We start from the raw sequence: 18,454 nt of genomic DNA on the forward strand, positions 1-18,454 counted from the left end.
TTATGAAGTGGAGATATGGGACGATACGATCCCTCAGCAAGAAAATTTTAAGTAAGCTACCTCCAACTTCTTCAATGGTCATAATTACTAATTAGGGTCCGGAATTGATGAAAAATCAACTTTTTTTCTGACCCTTAAAACAATGCTAAACCTGATTTCATGTCCGTTTCCCTTCAGTTAGAGCCGGAAAACAGTTTATTTACATTTTTTTTTTGCATTTTTCGGCCTTTTTTGGCTTTTAGTTTATTTGTCAGTATTTTTAACAGTTTTTGTTGCATTTTTACTTGTTTTTGAGGTTTATTTTTCTCCTCCCCTGTTGTTTCGTGCATTTTAAATGCATTTACTAGTAAAACTTACATATTTAGATTTCTCGACATGGTCCTTTTAGCAAATTCACCATGAATCGAAAATACGGTCAATGGAAAAGCATAATATTATTCTTAACTGAAATGTTTGGCAATGGATTAAAATACTTTGTGTGAAGATCTACTTTGAGGTTCTTTTTCTGGACACTATTATCGCTTTAATCTGTAGTTTTAAAGTAAAATTAGTCACAATATTAAATGCAATTACACTCTGGTATACGCGAAGCAGAACTGTATTTTCGGATGCTGGCCGACTACAGTATCACAGAAGGCCCACTCTGAAAGGAGATGAATTGGTTGATTTGGTGTTTTAAGTCAACTTTATGCATAGTAAGGCTAATCGGGACTGGACCTACAGTTTAAAGTGGGATCCGTCATATATTTTATTACTGCTTTACGGTATCTTTACTTTATGGAATGTGAAAGAATGAAAAAAGAAATCACGAGCGTTTTCATTGAGGAAGAAGAAATGTTGCAAAGTTGGCTACTCATAGTTGGCTCTGAAGCGCTATGCTGCCAAATTTACGAATTCCGGACTTTGAAATTTTTCAGGGCGGTCAAATAAGATGTTGCCAAGTGTACAATCGTTTCAAAGATGGATGCGAAAGTGTAGAGAATGAACCAAGATCAGGACGCGCTTCAACGCCAAGGAATGACGACAATGTTGAGAAAGTTCGTGCACTGGTGAGAAGTGATAGATCATGAATTTGTCCCTGAAATCCAAAAAATCAATCAGTGGTATTACAAGGAAGTGCTTGATTGACTCAGAAACAGGATGAAGCGAGTTAGGAAGTACCTCTGTGATTCTGGCCAATGGTTTCTCTTACACGATAATGCTCGGCCTCATACCGTATTGTCTGTACAACAATACTTTGCTATGCATTCAGTGACAGTGATCAATCACCCTCCATATTCTCCGGACTTATCGCCTGCTGATTTTTTCCTTTCTCCAAAGCTTAAGTTGACTATGAAAGGGCGAAGGTTTGACGACGTCGCGGACATTAAATTAAATGTTACGCGTATTTTGCGAACACTTACTGACTATCAACAGTGTTTACAAGACCTGTACAAACGCTGGTCAAAGTGTATTGCGCGGTGATTATTTTGAAGGTGATAAAGTCATTTGAAGGTAATTACTTCTTTTGTTTCCTAAAAAAAAAAGTTCGGTTCTTTTATGGGCGAACCTTGTATGTTGGATGTCCAAAAATAGAAATGCATATTTAAGATTTGATATCTAATGAAGATTTTGTGCTGTTTGGGGTGGGACAGTGGAACCATAACAAAACTAAGAAATCGAATCTTACCTTTGTATCATATTGTGCTAACTACTCCTGTACAGAGGGAGTGGCATATTGTGGTACAATGTTCCTGTTAATAGGTATTGGTTATTTTAAGATAATCATGATTGGTTCTCAGTTTGAATTGAGTGAATTTTGAAAAATAACAATAATAATGACAATTGTTTATGTGATATCTACTTTATTTCCCTTGACTTTTACACAATACGAATTTAAATTTACAAGATTATTATTTTTTTCAATTACACAACTCATGGTGTTATTAACATTTTGTATAGTATGTTATTATCGTGTAATTGTGAACAAACTCAACTCAGATGTCATTAGCCTCCTTCTATTCATTATCATTGTAGTTGAATTCATCCATTGGATCAATGTTTTTAATTCTGAAAATATTGAGAAAACTTTGTGAGAGAGTTATATTTTTTACATAATTCTTTTCCAAAAATATGTTCAGGTAACTTTGAAAGCGTTGTAAAGCAAGTTAATTTTTACATAGATATTAAAAAGGAAATTATTCAAGTTACTTTGAAAACTTTGTAAACAAATTATTTTTCATTGAAAATTGATATCAGAAAGCTCTTCGAAAATGTGTCTTCGTTATATTTTATTAATTTTCCTACTAAACACAAGTAACTGCTTTCAGAAATTAATCTAAGTAATATGATTTTGAACATTTATGTTCCACTAACGGAATAAAAAGCATGAGGAGTATTGTACTAAAGTTACATTTAAATTGACTCCCGTTTTGTGAGAGTTTGTGGTATTACAACAATAATAGAATGTAAGGTTCGAAGTATTCAAGTTTCTGTAAGACATTTCGAAAGTTTCAAGTTTGTTTAAGATATTTCGAAAGATTCAAGTTTCTGTAAGACATTTCGAAAGATTCAAGTTTCTGTAAGAAATTTCGAAAGATTCAAGTTTCTTTAAGAAATTTCGAAAGATTCAAGTTTCTGTAAGACATTTCGAAAGTTTCAAGTTTCTGTAAGAAATTTCGAAAGATTCAAGTTTCTGTAAGACATTTCGAAAGTTTCAAGTTTCTGTAAGACATTTCGAAAGATTCAAGTTTCTGTAAGACATTTCGAAAGTTTCAAGTTTTTGTAAGAAATTTCGAAAGATTCAAGTTTCTGTAAGAAATTTCGAAAGATTCAAGTTTCTGTAAGAAATTTCGAAAGATTCAAGTTTCTGTAAGACATTTCGAAAGATTCAAGTTTCTGTGAGAAATTTCGAAAGATTTAAATTTCTTGAAGGATTCAAGTATCTGTAAGAAATTTCGAAAAGATGCAAGTTTCTGTAAGAAATTTCGAAAGATTCAAGTTTCTGTAAGAAATTTTGAAAGATTCAAGTTTCTGTAAGACATTTTGAAAGATTCAAGTTTCTGTAAGACATTTTGAAAGATTCAAGTTTCTGTAAGACATTTCGAAAGATTCAAGTTTCTGTAAGACATTTCGAAAGTTTCAAGTTTCTGTAAGACATTTCGAAAGATTCAAGTTTCTGTAAGACATTTCGAAAGTTTCAAGTTTTTGTAAGAAATTTCGAAAGATTCAAGTTTCTGTAAGAAATTTCGAAAGATTCAAGTTTCTGTAAGAAATTTCGAAAGATTCAAGTTTCTGTAAGACATTTCGAAAGATTCAAGTTTCTGTGAGAAATTTCGAAAGATTTAAATTTCTTGAAGGATTCAAGTATCTGTAAGAAATTTCGAAAAGATGCAAGTTTCTGTCAGAAATTTCGAAAGATTCAAATTTCTTGAAGGATTCAAGTTTCTGTAAGAAATTTCGAAAAGATTCAAGTTTCTGTAAGAAATTCCGAAAGATTCAAGTTTCTGTGAGAAACTTCTAAAGATTCAAATAAGAAACAGGTTTGTGCCACTAATACAGTGAAACGGTTAAATCGTTGGGAAAATATGTGTTCAAAGAAAGGTTTATATGGATGTGGTATAAAGGTATTATTATTGAGTGGGTTTTAATGAAAGGTAGGAAGAAATTACCTACCTTAGGAAAACCTTTTCTTCTCATTCTAAGTTCCTTTTCAAAACATAATTACCTCCATGACTTTGCTGGCAGTCTGGTAGAATATGAAATAAAACAGGTAATAATGCATAATTTGCAAGATATTTTTACAAATATAATCAGATATCCATAAGTATATAGCTATATCTTACCCTCTGTGTGTATACATAAGTTATGTTAGGGTAACCAACACTTCCATATTTCAGCCGGTCCCCATGGCGGAGTGGTTAGCACACCCGGTTCGAATCCTGTTCATGGATGTTTGTGAGTGTCCATTCATTAATTTCATCACAAGCTTAGAGATATTTAAAATGACATCAGCAATACGAGTACAAACTAAAAAAATAGCCGGTACGAATTCATGGGCGCTCGCAGACTGGGCGGGCAAGGGGGGCGCATAACGTTAGTTACAGCAACTATTATTATTAATATTTGAAGTAGCATTATATATAAGCTTACAGTCTATATTACACTGATTACATAACTATAAAAAAAACAGCTTTTTGTCCTACATGAATTAATGTTAAGTATACAGTTGTGCAAATTGTATAGTATAGATCCTACTTACAGAATATGGAAATTACAAACATATGTATTTAAAAACACATAATAGTAGTAATAGTAATGTAATAATAATAGCAGTAATATTAGCAATAATAATATTAATAATAATAATAGTAAAAGTTTCTGTCATTCTGCCACCCCTGAGAAAAATCATGTGGGTGCCCTGAAGTACGATTTATTCTAATAAGATAATGCAAAATTACGTAATGTTGCAAAAATAATTTAAACGCATGAACGTCAGTTACAGTCTGCATCTGGCTATTTTGCAAAAGCATAACTAAGCAAGTTATTTGGACGTAAATAAGCCTTCCCTTGCGAGTACCGTGAAATAATCAGAATTGTGCAGTTCTAGGATATCTAAACTATTTCTTTCTTGTCTTGTGTCAATTGTTATGGTTAAAGATACTTTTTCTTAAATGTAAGCATCTGATTACTTTGTCAGCAATTTGTATTTAACCTAATGGTACTTACAAATGGATTCGTGTTCTTTTCGATACATTCCATAAATAAATGGGCCTCCTGACAATTGTTGTCATTTTCTGAAAGAAAGAATCTATAAGTTTTAATTCGTACATACTGCCGTTCGTTACGTGACTAACCAAGAATCTTTATTATTTAATAAAAATTTGACAAATGCTCACTAGATGGTAGGCAATGTAGCCATAACTTCTTTTGAAGAGAAAGATAACTATATACAACGCTTACTCATAGTTTCAAGTTTTGCAATGAAATAAAAATATTTTTGCCTAAGACTTATTAAATTGTCTTTATCAGAAGAAGTTTGTTGTGTTTACTAGAAGTAAATGAAATAAAGCACTGCTAACGAATGCGTGCAGTATCCCTAAATGCTCTACCAAAGACAAAGTTATTATAGTTTCCTTACGTATTTTAGTGGATTACGCCAGACATACGAAACATCGATTTATGATTAGTAATTTTGTGACCTTAGTATGAAACTTGCAAGAGAAATACATCATACATGTAAACGGTTATGATTATGAATATGTATCGCGACGATGAGTGATGATTAGATGTAATTGATGAAGAACACTCATGCCCAGGATGCTACTAGAACTATAGAACTACGGTAGAAGATAACTAACTCTCTAGCCTTCTTAAACCCTAAGGTTTGTGGCTGCAGTAGCACAAGCCTTCCATCTGTCCCTATCCTTGGCTAGATCAATCCAATCTTTTCCATCCTTACCGATTTCCTTTAGGTTCATCTAAACGTTATTCTCTCCATCTTCGTCTTGGCTTTCTAACAGGTCTCTTACCATCAGATGTCCCAACAAGAATCCTGTCAACTCTTCTTTCCTCCCATTCGTGCTACATGGGGTGTAAGGGGTGACCTTCCACGTAGTACACCCAAATGTCAACCTTACTTCCACGTTAGTACACCCTGGACTGAAGACTAACGAGGCTCTGGCGACTGGCCCCATGGCCAGTATAATTTTGTTTGTGTTGTCCTGTGTTTTGTCCTTATTTGTGCTGAGTGTTCTTTGCAGCCTCGGCTTTTAACTAAAGTCAGAACATTTTAATCTTTTATGATTTTAATTAAGCAACGTTAGAGTTGTTACTTGTAACGGTAAGGGGCTGGACCCCGTATAGTGTGACGGGTGCAAAATAGCCTTAGTGCTGACGCACCCAAAATTTTAAAATCAAAATCAAATCATTCGTGCTACTTGGCCAGCCCACCTAAGTCTTCTTGAATTAATTATTCTAGTAACGTCTGGCCTTGAATTCAAATTATGTAGGTCTAACTACGGCAGTTTGAAAAATAAATAAATGTACTGGCGTATTTAGCGAGGGTCAAAGGGACACCTGCCCCCGAAAGAAATGACTTGTGTATTTATTTATTTATTTATTTATTGGAATTTCCAGTACAGCAGAAGCCATTTTAAACCAGAAAGAAACAACAGTAAAACAATAGACTAAGATTAAAAACACAAAAGAAAGGATAACATAAAATAAACAAAAATAAAACAATCCAAAAAAGTACAAAGGTAAATAGATCAGTTTCACAAAAGCATTACTTGTGTACAATTTTTTCTATGTTGCTGATAAAAAATGAATATGAGGTGAATATATCTATTTGGTTTGAGATTATATTGAACTGATTCGGTGGCCTATGGAATAGTGAACGTTGTGTGAGTGAGAGCCTGGGAGTTGCAGTGTGGAAAGTTTCCTTGCTCCGTGTTTTATGTCTAGGCACTCTGAGTGAGAGTTCGTGGAGTGGGATGCTGCATCTTAAGTTTCCATTTATGATCTTATATAGCAATTTTATATCTGCAATGTATCTACGAGTTTCTGGAGTATTAATATGCAGATTTACAAGCAGATCTTTCAGGTGCCAGGTGTCTCAGGGCAGGCACTCTATATCGAACGATGGAGAGGAAAAAGCTGAGAACACTGTCGATCTTGGATGTATGAGAATGTGTAGCCATGTTCCAGATTGGTGAACAATATCCTAGAATGGGGGACACAAATGTCTTGAAGTAAATGGAAAGTGCTTTCGGGTTATTTATTTCGGTGAATCTGTAAAGTAGGCCTAGCATACGCTTTGCCTTTTTTGTGATGGTTGATATGTGAAAGCGCTTATATTGTAATATTCCAACAACAAAAAATACCGTTGACGCCAGTGCTATCATTATAACGCCAACACACACCAGAAGATGTCGGCGCTATGTCCCCCCACCCCTTCCCCCTGCAGAAATGAATAAGGAGACCCTGAGTAAATCCAGTCTTATAATTTCCCTGTAGTTTTGAGTTAGATTCATTCTTGCAAGTAAGAAATTTCAAAAAACAATTCAACGACACCGTTATTATGAAAAATCGAAATAATGATAATAATAATGTTTCATTTGATATACTTAGGCTTGAAACGGATCTCTGACTCTTCTTTGAACCCAAATTGCACCACTGCACGCATCACACTGTCATTTTGCAAAATAGTTTCGATTGATTGAATCTGTGTTTTAGGTCCACTTTAGGCACAGTAAGGCTAATCGGGACTGGACCTACAGTTTAAAGTGGGATCCGAACCACTATGTCCCTCCACCGGGTAGCGAACCTGGGACCCCTTCATTACAAGATTACAAGGCGAAGACGCTACCACTGCGCCATCGGGAGGCACTTTTGCAAAGTATGTAATTTCATATACCTATACAGGGTGTCTCAAAAATATTTTTACACACTTTGAACAAGGAAAAAAGTTCATATAAACATGTGTCCGAAAATCCTTAGTTTCTCAGTTATTAATGAAAGTTTACGTTCAATGCATTTCAAGGTACAATCCACCAACTTAAGTTTGTAACCAATATTAAAAATAATGTTGTTAGTTTGTTTTATGCAGCAGACATTCCTAATGCAGAGACGTGTCATGGAAGCCTGCGAAACCGTTCGACACCGTGTGGGAGTAAGTGAAAGGGTGCGCTGGTCCATGATCCGACGCGTGCATGCGTGTGTGGAAGCAAGAGGAGGACATTTTGAACATTTATTATGCGTTTCTGAGTTGTTGACAGTTTCAGCACTTCCAAATATGCTGACAATGTCTAACAGATGTGTCATTATGTTGTTTTTTTAAAATTAATAACTAAGAATCTAAGGATTTTTGGACATACGTTTATATGAACTTTCTTTTTGTTTTGATTTGAGGAACTAGCCCACAAAGTTTGTAAAAATATTTTTGAAACACCCTGTATATATATATACACACACACACACTTTATTGCCACCATTTTCCAAATATGTCAGCCAAATTATTATTATTATTACTACTGCTGCTATTATATTTATTAGATGGACATTTTTACCAAACGGATTCCTTGATATTTTTTTGCAGTAGTTTCAATTCGAACTACCTCTGTCAACTACACTAACAAGTTTAGCTAAAAACACAACTTAGATTGTACACCTATACACTAGTATACGTACTGGCTTTGTCTACGCAAGAAGGGATACTTTTCTCTAGTGCCTTGAACATATCGTTCCCAACAAAGGAGACTATTGTTGCCGATTGCTTCTTGATGTGATCACTAATTTCCTTCTTCAATATCCCACCAGATTCTCCCATCTGAAATCAAGGATGAATGGAACTTTGTTAGATGCAATTTGTCATATTCTCATACGATATAGAAATATTTGAGGTTTCGGTTTGAAGTCCACTTTGCAACGTCCTTTTCACCTTTGGCTAATATTTATTGTTGTTAATTTCCTTTCTTGTTGTACAAATGTTTATTGTCCTTGCCATTTGTAGAAAAATGTATTGTTATTATTAATCTCTGTATTTTTTTTTAAACTTAATATATCAGGTAGCGCCATCCGAAGAATACCTCAATACTATCCTAGAGTATGACAATTAATATTTTCCCCTACATATTCTTGTTCACGGCCATAGTTGGGATGATGATGTGATCAGCACCACGTCCGGCAATCTTTACCCCTAGGATTGCCCCGGTTACCCATTTACGAGGTTGGGTGACCCTCATAACCGTGCAGAAATGATTGGAAAAATTCTTGGTCCAGATCACCTGCCCCGGAATTCGAACCCGCTTCTTCTGCGTGATAGCCAGATACTCTAACAACTTTTTTTAAAAAAAGGAATACCCCTAAGCGAAAGTATCCCCAGTTATTCATTTTTCTCAGTTTTCACACATGTCAATTTTTACTAAATTCTGTTTTCTCATCGCGGACAAATACAAACCGGGATTCGAACCCAGGACCCCTGGTGTCGTAGCGCGCTGCATTTACCATTCCGCCACGGAGGCCGACAGCTAAGCTGCCGCAGATCTTTGTTTAAATAATTTCCAATTTAAATACTTACGAACTTTGATTTCTTGAGGTAGCATGATTGGAAGCACTGCAAGGAAGAAAAAGTTTACATTGATGAAAGGACAAAACTCATAGATCACATAATTAGCAGATGTACTTCAAATTCGTTCCATACATTTATACACTTTACTCCTGTTACATATGACTAGAGCCTGGAAGTTTGGCAAAATGCCTCTTTTTATCTACTGCATATATTGATAAAAATTTTCCGGATATACGTTTCTTATGTTGTTTCGAATGTTTTGGAAGCCTTTTCATTTTGTCTATTTTGTCTATTTGGGACCCCACTGCCTATTTTTAATTATAATGCCTTTTTTTGCCTTTTTCAATGAAATTTGACATTTTTAAAAAACAAATGTGTATATAAATTTTTTTTCTCCCAAAAAACGTTCTTGGCATTTATTTGTTAAAGGTCCAGGACCTATTAAAGAAATTCATTCCGGTACAGGAGAGAAAATCATCAAGCGTAAATGGGTTCTGGACAGTAAAGAACCTTTTCATCTGAAAGTATTTTAATTCGGTCCAGGAACTTTTTTTGCGAATGAATTTAAATACGGTCCAGGGACCTTTTTTCCGGATGAATTTAAATACGGTCCAGGGACCTTTTTTCCGGATCAATTTAAATACGGTCCAGGAACCTCTTTTCCGAAGGAATTTAAACTGTCCAGGAACATTTTTTCAATGAAACAATACGCAACTTGTACCGAATCTCAATTGTGCAAGAAATGAGGTTTCTGTCCTGTTGCGGAAATTAATAGAACTCACTAGAATTTATAACCATCTAACTTCATATACAGTAGACCTATACGCTCGATGGGAAGTAATTTTAATATTTTGCTCTGAAGATGGCACTGCGATAAGAATACTAAGCAACTCAGGATTACCTTCATTGTGTTCATGTGAGAATCGCCATTTCGGTAGGAACGTATCGCTGAAACGAAATACAAAAACAGTTGTTAGGGTTTGGCAACAATGAACTTAGAAACAATTATTAATTGCTTCAGGCATCAGTTCACACTTGTCTTCCATCGTTTTGATTGAATGTTACTTGCATGTATTGGATTGCCTTAATTCATCTGACCGGCAGATTTCAGGAATTGTATTTTTGTTCTGTTAAGTCGCATTTCTACCGATTTTGTGTAATTGCGACGATGAGGATGAGTTTTGATTACATGAAACTGATCGAGGGACACTAACAAAGAACACTTATACCACAGACAAATGTATTACCTTGTCTGTGCTTATACCCAGACCGGAATTCGAATCCGAAAACTTCGGTTGAAAGATTGACTTTGTTATTCAATCTTCATTGATTGATTTTGATGTTATGGGCACTTCAACACATCAACTACATTTGCCCTACACTCAATATGGCGATATGAACCTTAACTAAAATATCATTGAGGACAGAACTGCAACAAAAATATAAAATAAGTGTTTTGAAAACTTCCTTTTTCAATTTTTAAAACTAATTAATTGATTCATTGCTTAAGACGATTTAAAACTTTACTGTCTGTGAGGACTAGAATACCCTTAGTAGAAGCTCAGGCAGCAAAGGGTCACTCAGCATACAGATAACTCAGCCCTACGGACCATTATACTGGCCGTAGGGCCAGACGCCAAGAGCCTCGTTGCCCTGCAAGACTGCACATTCCAGGGTGTACTACGTGGGAGTGATTAAATGCCTTACCAGAATGTTCTATCTTACACGCCATAATTCAGTCTTGTAACATTTGATGTCTATGTGGATATTATTGGATTGCATTGTGTTTCGTATTAGCCATTTGACGTCAGTTAATGTATCTAGGCTAATCGCGACTAGTAGGTGAATTGGTAAAATTCATGATGGAATACGAGGGGGGCTGATAGGAATTGAGCCTTACTCAGCTAGGAGGCTGAAACTGTAGGGAGTACTGGATAATTCCCCTACATGTAATGGTGCAAAAATCGACTACCTATGATTTTAACTTCCCTTTGTTTTTCAGGACCAAAGTGAAAGTGGCAGCACCTCCAGAAAAGTTGGGGAAAGCTCTCCAAAGGCGTTATCCTGTTGCATGACAATGCCTCGCGACACTGACCTCCTTATGCTTTCAAGTGTTGCCCCATCCACCATATTCACCTGATCTGGCTCCATCTGACTATCATCTGTTCCCCCATCTGAAGAAACACCTAAAAGGCAGCGATTTTGAGTGTTTAGGAGGCAAGTAATGCTGCAAATGAGTGGTTACTTTTGGACCTGAAAAACAAAGGGGAGTTAAAATCATAGAAAGTCAATTTTTGCACCATTACATACAGAAGAATTGACCAGTACACCCTGCAATTTTCAGCCTCCTAGCTCATTTGTTACTGGATAAGGCTCAATACTTATCAGCCTCCCCTCGTAACAATGTTGCCTTGGACGGGATGCAACTCAACAACCACATGGTTGTTCGATAATAACTGAAGATATATATCTATGTTATTAAGTTCGCACAGAAAATTTTCCCATGTGGGTTAAAAAACATTGTACTGAAGTAAAATATAATGAATTTCTCTTTCATCTTGTTCAAAGTGAAAGATGACTGAAACTTAACGTGCTCGGTCACAGAGTTTGTTTTCAGAAATATTTCATTTTGGCCCAAAGGACAATGCTAGAACACCGTTATACAGGAGCGAGATGCAAGATTTGACCGTAGTGATTAAATATGAGATAAGAAACTTAAGCTGGTCCCTGCGGCGAAATGGTAAACACAGCACAGCACGTAACGACGCAAGGGGCCCCAGGTTCGAATCCCGGCCTGGCGATGGGTTGTCTTTGTAATTGTCCTTTTCTACAATTTCATCACTCATCATCTTCGTGATTATCCAAAAGTGGTAGAAATGCGAAGAAAAATAAATCTGTCCGGTCATTTTACAGTTTTGAAGAGAATTTTTAGATATGTTGAAAGCAATTAGTTATTACAGGTGAAGGTGAATATTGATTTTTAGCGTCTGCTAAATAACAACACTTTTCTGCTCCTTTTTGATTAATCGCGACGATAAAGATGATTTATGAAATGTTGAAATTGATGAAGGGACATTCACAGAAAATGTACTTACTAACTCTTGCACACGAAAGTAAGATGGAAAATTTAACAATCGAGTTTAGCCATAAACATCTAATTCTTGGAATTTTAAGGACTTGTAACCATTTATTCTTGTAACTAATGGTAGAAAAATGAAAACGTAAACTTTCTGCTTTTTTGTAACATAACATGAACGATGTCAATTTCCAGACGGGGTGGGTGTCGATAGTTCGGTTCAACCCCCCCCCCCCTTGACCCCTTTCCAGGCGGCCATGTGCTGGCCTGAGCAACAACCCGGGGTACTTTCCTTGGTTCAGTGTGGAAAAGATATTACTGAAGTAAATAGCATGAGTTCCCCGTACTCTACCTATTTAACTGTTATATGATTGATTATACTCTGTCCCGCTTATCTCTGGAGCAAGGCCGAGAAGATGGGGTTGGTTGTGGGGAATCGAGTGGCCAGAGCGAAGCAGTACACTCTCCTGGGAAGGCTGGTAGCTGCAGTCGCTTTCCCCCTCCACGCAATTCCCGGGTTTCGGCACCATATAACATTACTAAGTTCCGCTCCCTCTCACGTGGAGCCGTCTCGTGTCACTACTTGCGCAGAGACTTGTTTTCGTTTGCCTGCTCTAGAGATAGCCGGTACAGGGTGTAGAATATCAATCAACAGGCTATTGTGAATGATGAAAATCGATATGTGAATAATGTACGTTTTCGTAAAAGTCACATTGAATTATTATATTAAATAAGTATAGTCAATACCATCTTCTATTCTGATCAAGTTGTTCTGTTGAAGACACTCCATTGTGGCATTCAGAATCTTTCCCATTATTACAGGATCTACCTGGAAAGACAGAATGGGGTTACAACTATGCATTTACTTTTTCATACTTTCGAAATTTGTTACTCAATTGTTGTAACATTTGATGTCTACATGGATATTATTGGGTTGTATTGTGTTTCGTTGTAGCTGTCTGACGTCTAGGCTAATAGCCACAGATAGGTGAATAATTAGAATGTTTCATAGAATAACAATAAAGGAGCATTGTTGCCTTCGCAGGAATTCAATGCCATAACCTAATGGTTGGTCGATGATAACTGAATATGTTCGATATACATGTAAGTTCCCACAGAAAAATTTTTCTAATGTGGTTTTTTGAAAAAATGTACTGATGTGTAATGTATCCCTTAGGATCTTGTTCGAAGGGCATTGTATAGTAGAAATGTTTAAATAGAGACTGTCGTCAGACTAGAGGAAGGTATAGACACACACATAGCTACAAAAATCTCTAACTGTTACCGAATGTTATTCATTTATCCTCGCGTTTGACAGCATACAATAAAAAATCGAAATAAAATAGATAACACTGGGGAACAAAAAAAAAAATTTTATTTTGCGGCATAAAGTTTAATAACAGTTTCAGCACACAAAACAGCTGTGATTGCCAATTGTATGATTGGTTCAGTTGAATTGACTCCAGTTATAAAAATAAACACACCATGGAAAATGTAGGAGGTAAAATTACACTACGCTTTTCTCGGTAATATCAAAATTTATAATGGGCTGAAATTCCCATAAGAAAAACTTGTTTATTTATTTGTAAATTGTTGCTAGGCAACTTATGAAGCATTGCTAGGCAATATATCGGACACTCAACAAACCTTAAGGAAGAATACCAAAACATAAAAATGGTTTTAGAAAAAAATTGAATATGCTGAACATAAGTGGCTCGTGTGTGTGGATTTGAAGATGGTGAATTTTTTACTAGGACAACAAAGTGGGTTCACAAAACATCCCTGTTTGCTATGTTTTTGGGATAGTCGTGCTAGAGAAAAGCATTGGACGATAAAAGTTTGGCCCCCAAGGGAAAATATTAGTGGGAAAAGCTAATGTCATTCATGAACCGCTGATAGATAGGGACAAAATCATCCTTCCGCCACTGCATATTAAACTTGGGTTGATAAAACAGTTTGTCAAGGCCTTAGATACAAGTGGTGATTGTTTCAAATATATATGCCACACTTTTCCAGGACTAAGTATTGAAAAATTGAAGGCAGGAATCTTTGACGGACGACCACAAATTCGTACACTTATAAATGATGCCAATTTTACAACTTACATGTCTTACATCGAATCTGAGGCCTGGCTGAGCTTTGTGTCCGTCGTCAAAAACTTTTTGGGGAATCACAGAGCAGAAAAGTACCCCGATATAGTTGGAAATATGTTGAAAAATTTTGAGAAATTGGGAGCTATGAGCTAATTATGACTGTGAAGATACATTTTCTACATAGCCACATTGACAGATTCCCTGAGAACGTTGGTGATTTTAGTGAAGAACGGGGAGAAAGGTTCCATCAGGATATAAGGATAATGGAAGAAAGGTACCAGGGACGGTGGGATCGCCACGTGATGGCCGACTACTGTTGGAGCTTACAGAGGGATTGTGCTAAAAAGCAATACAGCAGGAAATCGTATAGAAAACGTTTCACATAGTTTGTTACTTCATTGTGTACATATTTTCTTAATTATTTGGATCATAGGCCTATATAAATTTATTTTTATAATAATGATTGCAATCACAAAAAGAAATATTAAATTGTTGTTGGAAGTTCATTTATATGTATATCTTATGTTTCCGCCATTTTGGTTTAGTTGCATTTATTTCATAAATTAGAGCCAATTCAGGAAATATATTATTATATCATTATTCAGCAGCATGAAATTGCCCTGAATTAGCTCTCAAACACTGTGCCGCAATTTCACTGTTCCCCAGTGTAATATAAACATGAATATGATTCGGTTCAGCTGAGAAAATATAATAATATTAAACGACATAATGATTTAACCTGAGTTGTGAACATTTTGATCTATGATACTGTAGCCAGTTGCAAGAACTGTGGCGCAATCTCGTGCCAGGAACAGAAACTTGCAGGTTGCTTCGTGTTGAATGCGTGTTACGACGAAAAGAACAAATAAAGCAACGTCTGTTTGCTAAGTACAAATGATTCAGGAAATAATCCGTGAAATGTATTATTGTGTGTACGTTTTAATAACACCGCATCGAAAACCTTTCTCTCTCTTTCTCTACCTATCTGCCTATCGTGTTCATTTGTGCTCTTTCCTAACGCATCATGATAACAGTAAGTATTTCTAGATCATAATTTCTCAACCTATGGCGCGCGACCCACTGCTAGGTCTCGAGGGGGCGTTTGGTGGTTCGGAACTCGGGTTCGAAAATTTATTTACAGTAAATACATTTTACTGTGAAAATGTAATAGGTTTTTAAGACAGTAACATTTATTTAGTGTCTCTTAAAAACCTATTACATTTAAATTACTAAGATATGTTGTTTTAATAATTTATATTTAACCCGTGTTGACCGTAGTCTAAACTTTACATTTATGTTATTGCCGGCCACCGTGGCGAAGTGGTTAGCACATCGCGCTACGTCCCAGGGGTCCAGAGTTCCAATCCCGGGCTGGGCATGGATGTTTTTGAGTGTTCATTCATAATTTCATCATATCATCACTCATCCCCATCTTCGCAAATAAGCCAAAAGTGGCACAAAAAGCGAAGTAGAATATAGCAAATCAATCAAACGATTGATTTGGTGTTTTAAGTTCACTTAAATTTAAGGCTAATAGGGACTGGACCTACAGTTTAAATTATAACACCATTAAGCCTTGTTTCCATGATATAAAAACTAAATATGCTGACCAAGGCAGAAATGTATTTTATTATAAAACATAAACTAAACGTAACGTTTCAACCTTCTAGCAAGGTCTTCTTCAGACTCTGTACCAAGTACAAATGTTACCAGGTACACAACAGGATGAAATATATTCCAGAACTACTTTCTAATAGTCTGGAGGGGAGTATTTTTGTGTATATATATTTCACCCTGTTGTGTACCTTGTTACATTTGTACTTGGTGCAGAGTCTGAAGAAGACCTTGCTAGAAGGTTGAAACGTTACGTTTAGTTTATGTTTTATAATAAAATAAATTTCTGCCTTGGTCAGCATATTTAGTTTTTGCAGTTGAAAGTGTGCTTGTGCTTCCACCGGGTATCGAACCCGGGACATTTTGATTACAAGGCGACAACGCTACCACTGCGCCATCTGGGAGGCCCAAATCAATCAATCAAATCACAACATTTCTGTTATTCGCTATCTATTGCTTTTTACTGGCATCTCTCAATTTCAGGATGTGTGTTTAGTTAGATGTTAGACTGGAGTAAATTAGTCTTTTAAATTACATATTTACTTTTCTGTAATTAAGTATGTGTAATTTGTTTAAGCAAGCGTGAAAGAGGGATTCTTAAATTACTCGATGTTAGCAAAAATGATTATAAACTGGATGCACATCTCTACAAGTACTTCTGCTGGCGCCCATGCTTATGGGTTCCATGAAGTGTGATATGCTTCAAGGTGGGTCCCGGACTGAAAAAGATTGAGGACCACTGCTCTAGACTGTTCGGGAAAAAGCACTTAAGTAAAAAATATGTATTTTTAGAGCAGGAAGTTTCAGCAGGATGTTCCTGTGGCAAAATTTCATACAATTTTACTTTTTAGAGGCTGTTAATGCGTAGTTTAGTTGTAACTGCAACTGTGTTTGTTGGTATGTAATAATTCAATTGTTCCGTCCCATTAATGGATTCATCTAGTTTATAGTACTTTTCATTTCTGCCACTTTTGGCTAATCGTGAAAATGAGGATTAAAGGCGATAAGGTGAGATTGGTGAAAGGACAGAGCCCGACAGGAGATTATATTCGTCGTGATTCCAGACGCCAAAGCCTCGCAAGTTTGCAAAGTACACTCCAGGATGGTAGGTATTTGGGTGTCTTCGAAGTAGGTCACTCCTTACACCCTTCTGTTATAGAAACTGATTACCCGCTGAGGCACAAGTTGTTCGGATCCCACTTGAAACTGTAGGTCCAGTGCCGATTAACCTTCCTGTGCATAAAGTGGAGGGGTCGACATCCGTGGCGGAGTGGTTAGCACAGCGCGCTACGACGCAATGGGTCTCGGGTTCGAATCCCGGCCTGGACATGGGTGTTCCTTGTGAATGGCCCTTCATCAATTTCATCATAACATTATTCATCGTTGCGATTAGCCAAAATTGGAGGAAGAGCGACGGTAAGTAACAAAAGCAACTGGACTTACTTTTACTTCACAAGCTGCATTCTGGAACGCTGCGAAGAGAACCAATGCAATAAGAAGGAACATCTCTCTTTTGCAATATAACTCAGGACGTCACTATGAGAAGCAAATGACCTCTGCAAGACTTTGTACTACCTCAGCTCATAGAAGGGCAAGACTTAAACATATAAAATCGTTGTTACCTAACCAATGTTCACTGTTAATATTACAGTGTCAAGAAAGCTATAACATCCATGATGCCTTTTTTATTGCTCTGTACGGAGATTGATATTTTGTTTTTGATTTGTTTTTGTTATTGTTAATGCTGCAATCTTAGCTGCTTCTTGTAGTTCAGCAATAACTCAGCATCTTCCAGAGGATTACAATATCTCCATACAGCATCCGCTGTTTATAGGCCAATCTCATATCAACCTTCAGATGATATTTCTTCCCTCACTCGTTCTCATAACGACCAGTATTCAATATCTCGGTTGACATACAACTAAATACTCGGAACCAACATGGATGCAATGAAACAAGAATACCTTTTTATAGAACAATATCTGGAGTAGTTTTTTGAAGAATTTCTATTGGTTATCGTATGCACAGTATCAGTCCGTCAGAAATGCAATGTAATCTCATACTAAGCAAAGGGAGCGGCAAAATACCTTAACCCCAAAGGTAATTGATTGATTTATTTATGTTATTAAATGGATTAAGGGACAATCACAAAATACAGGGCTACTATAAATGAATCGTTCCATTTCAAATCACTGTATTTTCCAAAGTATTGCGCGTACATACATGAATGATACATGAAAATAACTGTAAACCAGTGGCGGATCCAGAGGGGGGCACGGGGGCACGTGCCCCCCAAATGCTCGAGCAAATTATACTCTAATATGTAATTTACAAAATTAATAAAAAAATATTATTAATTGTGTGTACACTTTTGAAAATTGGTGCACCCCGTATATCGTTAAAAATTGCCGAGTGCCAAACATCATTTGAAGTTTGTTCCCCCTGTGCATTGTTGAAAGTTGGTGTCCCCGAACATCGTTGAAAGATGGTGCCTCTAGAACATCGACTATGTTTCTTTCATAAATCGTTTGTAAAGTTTCTCCCTGTTCTTTGTTCAATCATGAAAGAATCAAAGGGCGTGAAAGTAAGGTTTAATGCGCATTGTCCTACCCAACACTATAT

The 18,454-nt window shown here is 36.3% G+C and overlaps 1 protein-coding gene across 1 annotated transcript; it reads right to left on the reverse strand.

Moving 5' to 3' along the window:
• Positions 1 to 1,824: 1,824 nt before the first annotated feature.
• Positions 1,825 to 17,469, reverse strand: LOC146001853 (uncharacterized). Its single transcript, XM_083139552.1, has 8 exons — positions 17,276 to 17,469; positions 12,873 to 12,954; positions 9,951 to 9,997; positions 9,059 to 9,094; positions 8,170 to 8,308; positions 4,708 to 4,775; positions 3,655 to 3,727; positions 1,825 to 2,049 (listed from the first exon to the last, which is right to left on the reverse strand). The coding sequence occupies exons 1-7, from the start codon at positions 17,336 to 17,338 to the stop codon at positions 3,692 to 3,694; spliced, it is 471 nt and encodes a 156-aa protein (XP_082995678.1). The 5' UTR covers positions 17,339 to 17,469; the 3' UTR covers positions 1,825 to 2,049; positions 3,655 to 3,691.
• Positions 17,470 to 18,454: the final 985 nt, after the last annotated feature.

Source organism: Lepisma saccharinum, chromosome 18 (assembly GCF_977018435.1).
Source record: "Lepisma saccharinum chromosome 18, izLepSacc3.1, whole genome shotgun sequence".
Taxonomy (NCBI): Eukaryota; Metazoa; Arthropoda; class Insecta; order Zygentoma; family Lepismatidae; genus Lepisma; species Lepisma saccharinum.

Bases quoted from the DNA above. Each gene is read 5' to 3' on its own strand.
- LOC146001853 (XM_083139552.1), bottom strand. From the start codon at position 17,338: ATGTTCCTTCTTATTGCATTGGTTCTCTTCGCAGCGTTCCAGAATGCA. The intron at 12,955-17,275 runs GTAAGTCCAGTT...CTGTCTTTCCAG, and splicing joins ATGCAGCTTGTGAAGTAAAA to GTAGATCCTGTAATAATGGG. The intron at 3,728-4,707 runs GTAAGTACCATT...ATATTCTACCAG, and splicing joins AAAAGAACACGAATCCATTT to ACTGCCAGCAAAGTCATGGA.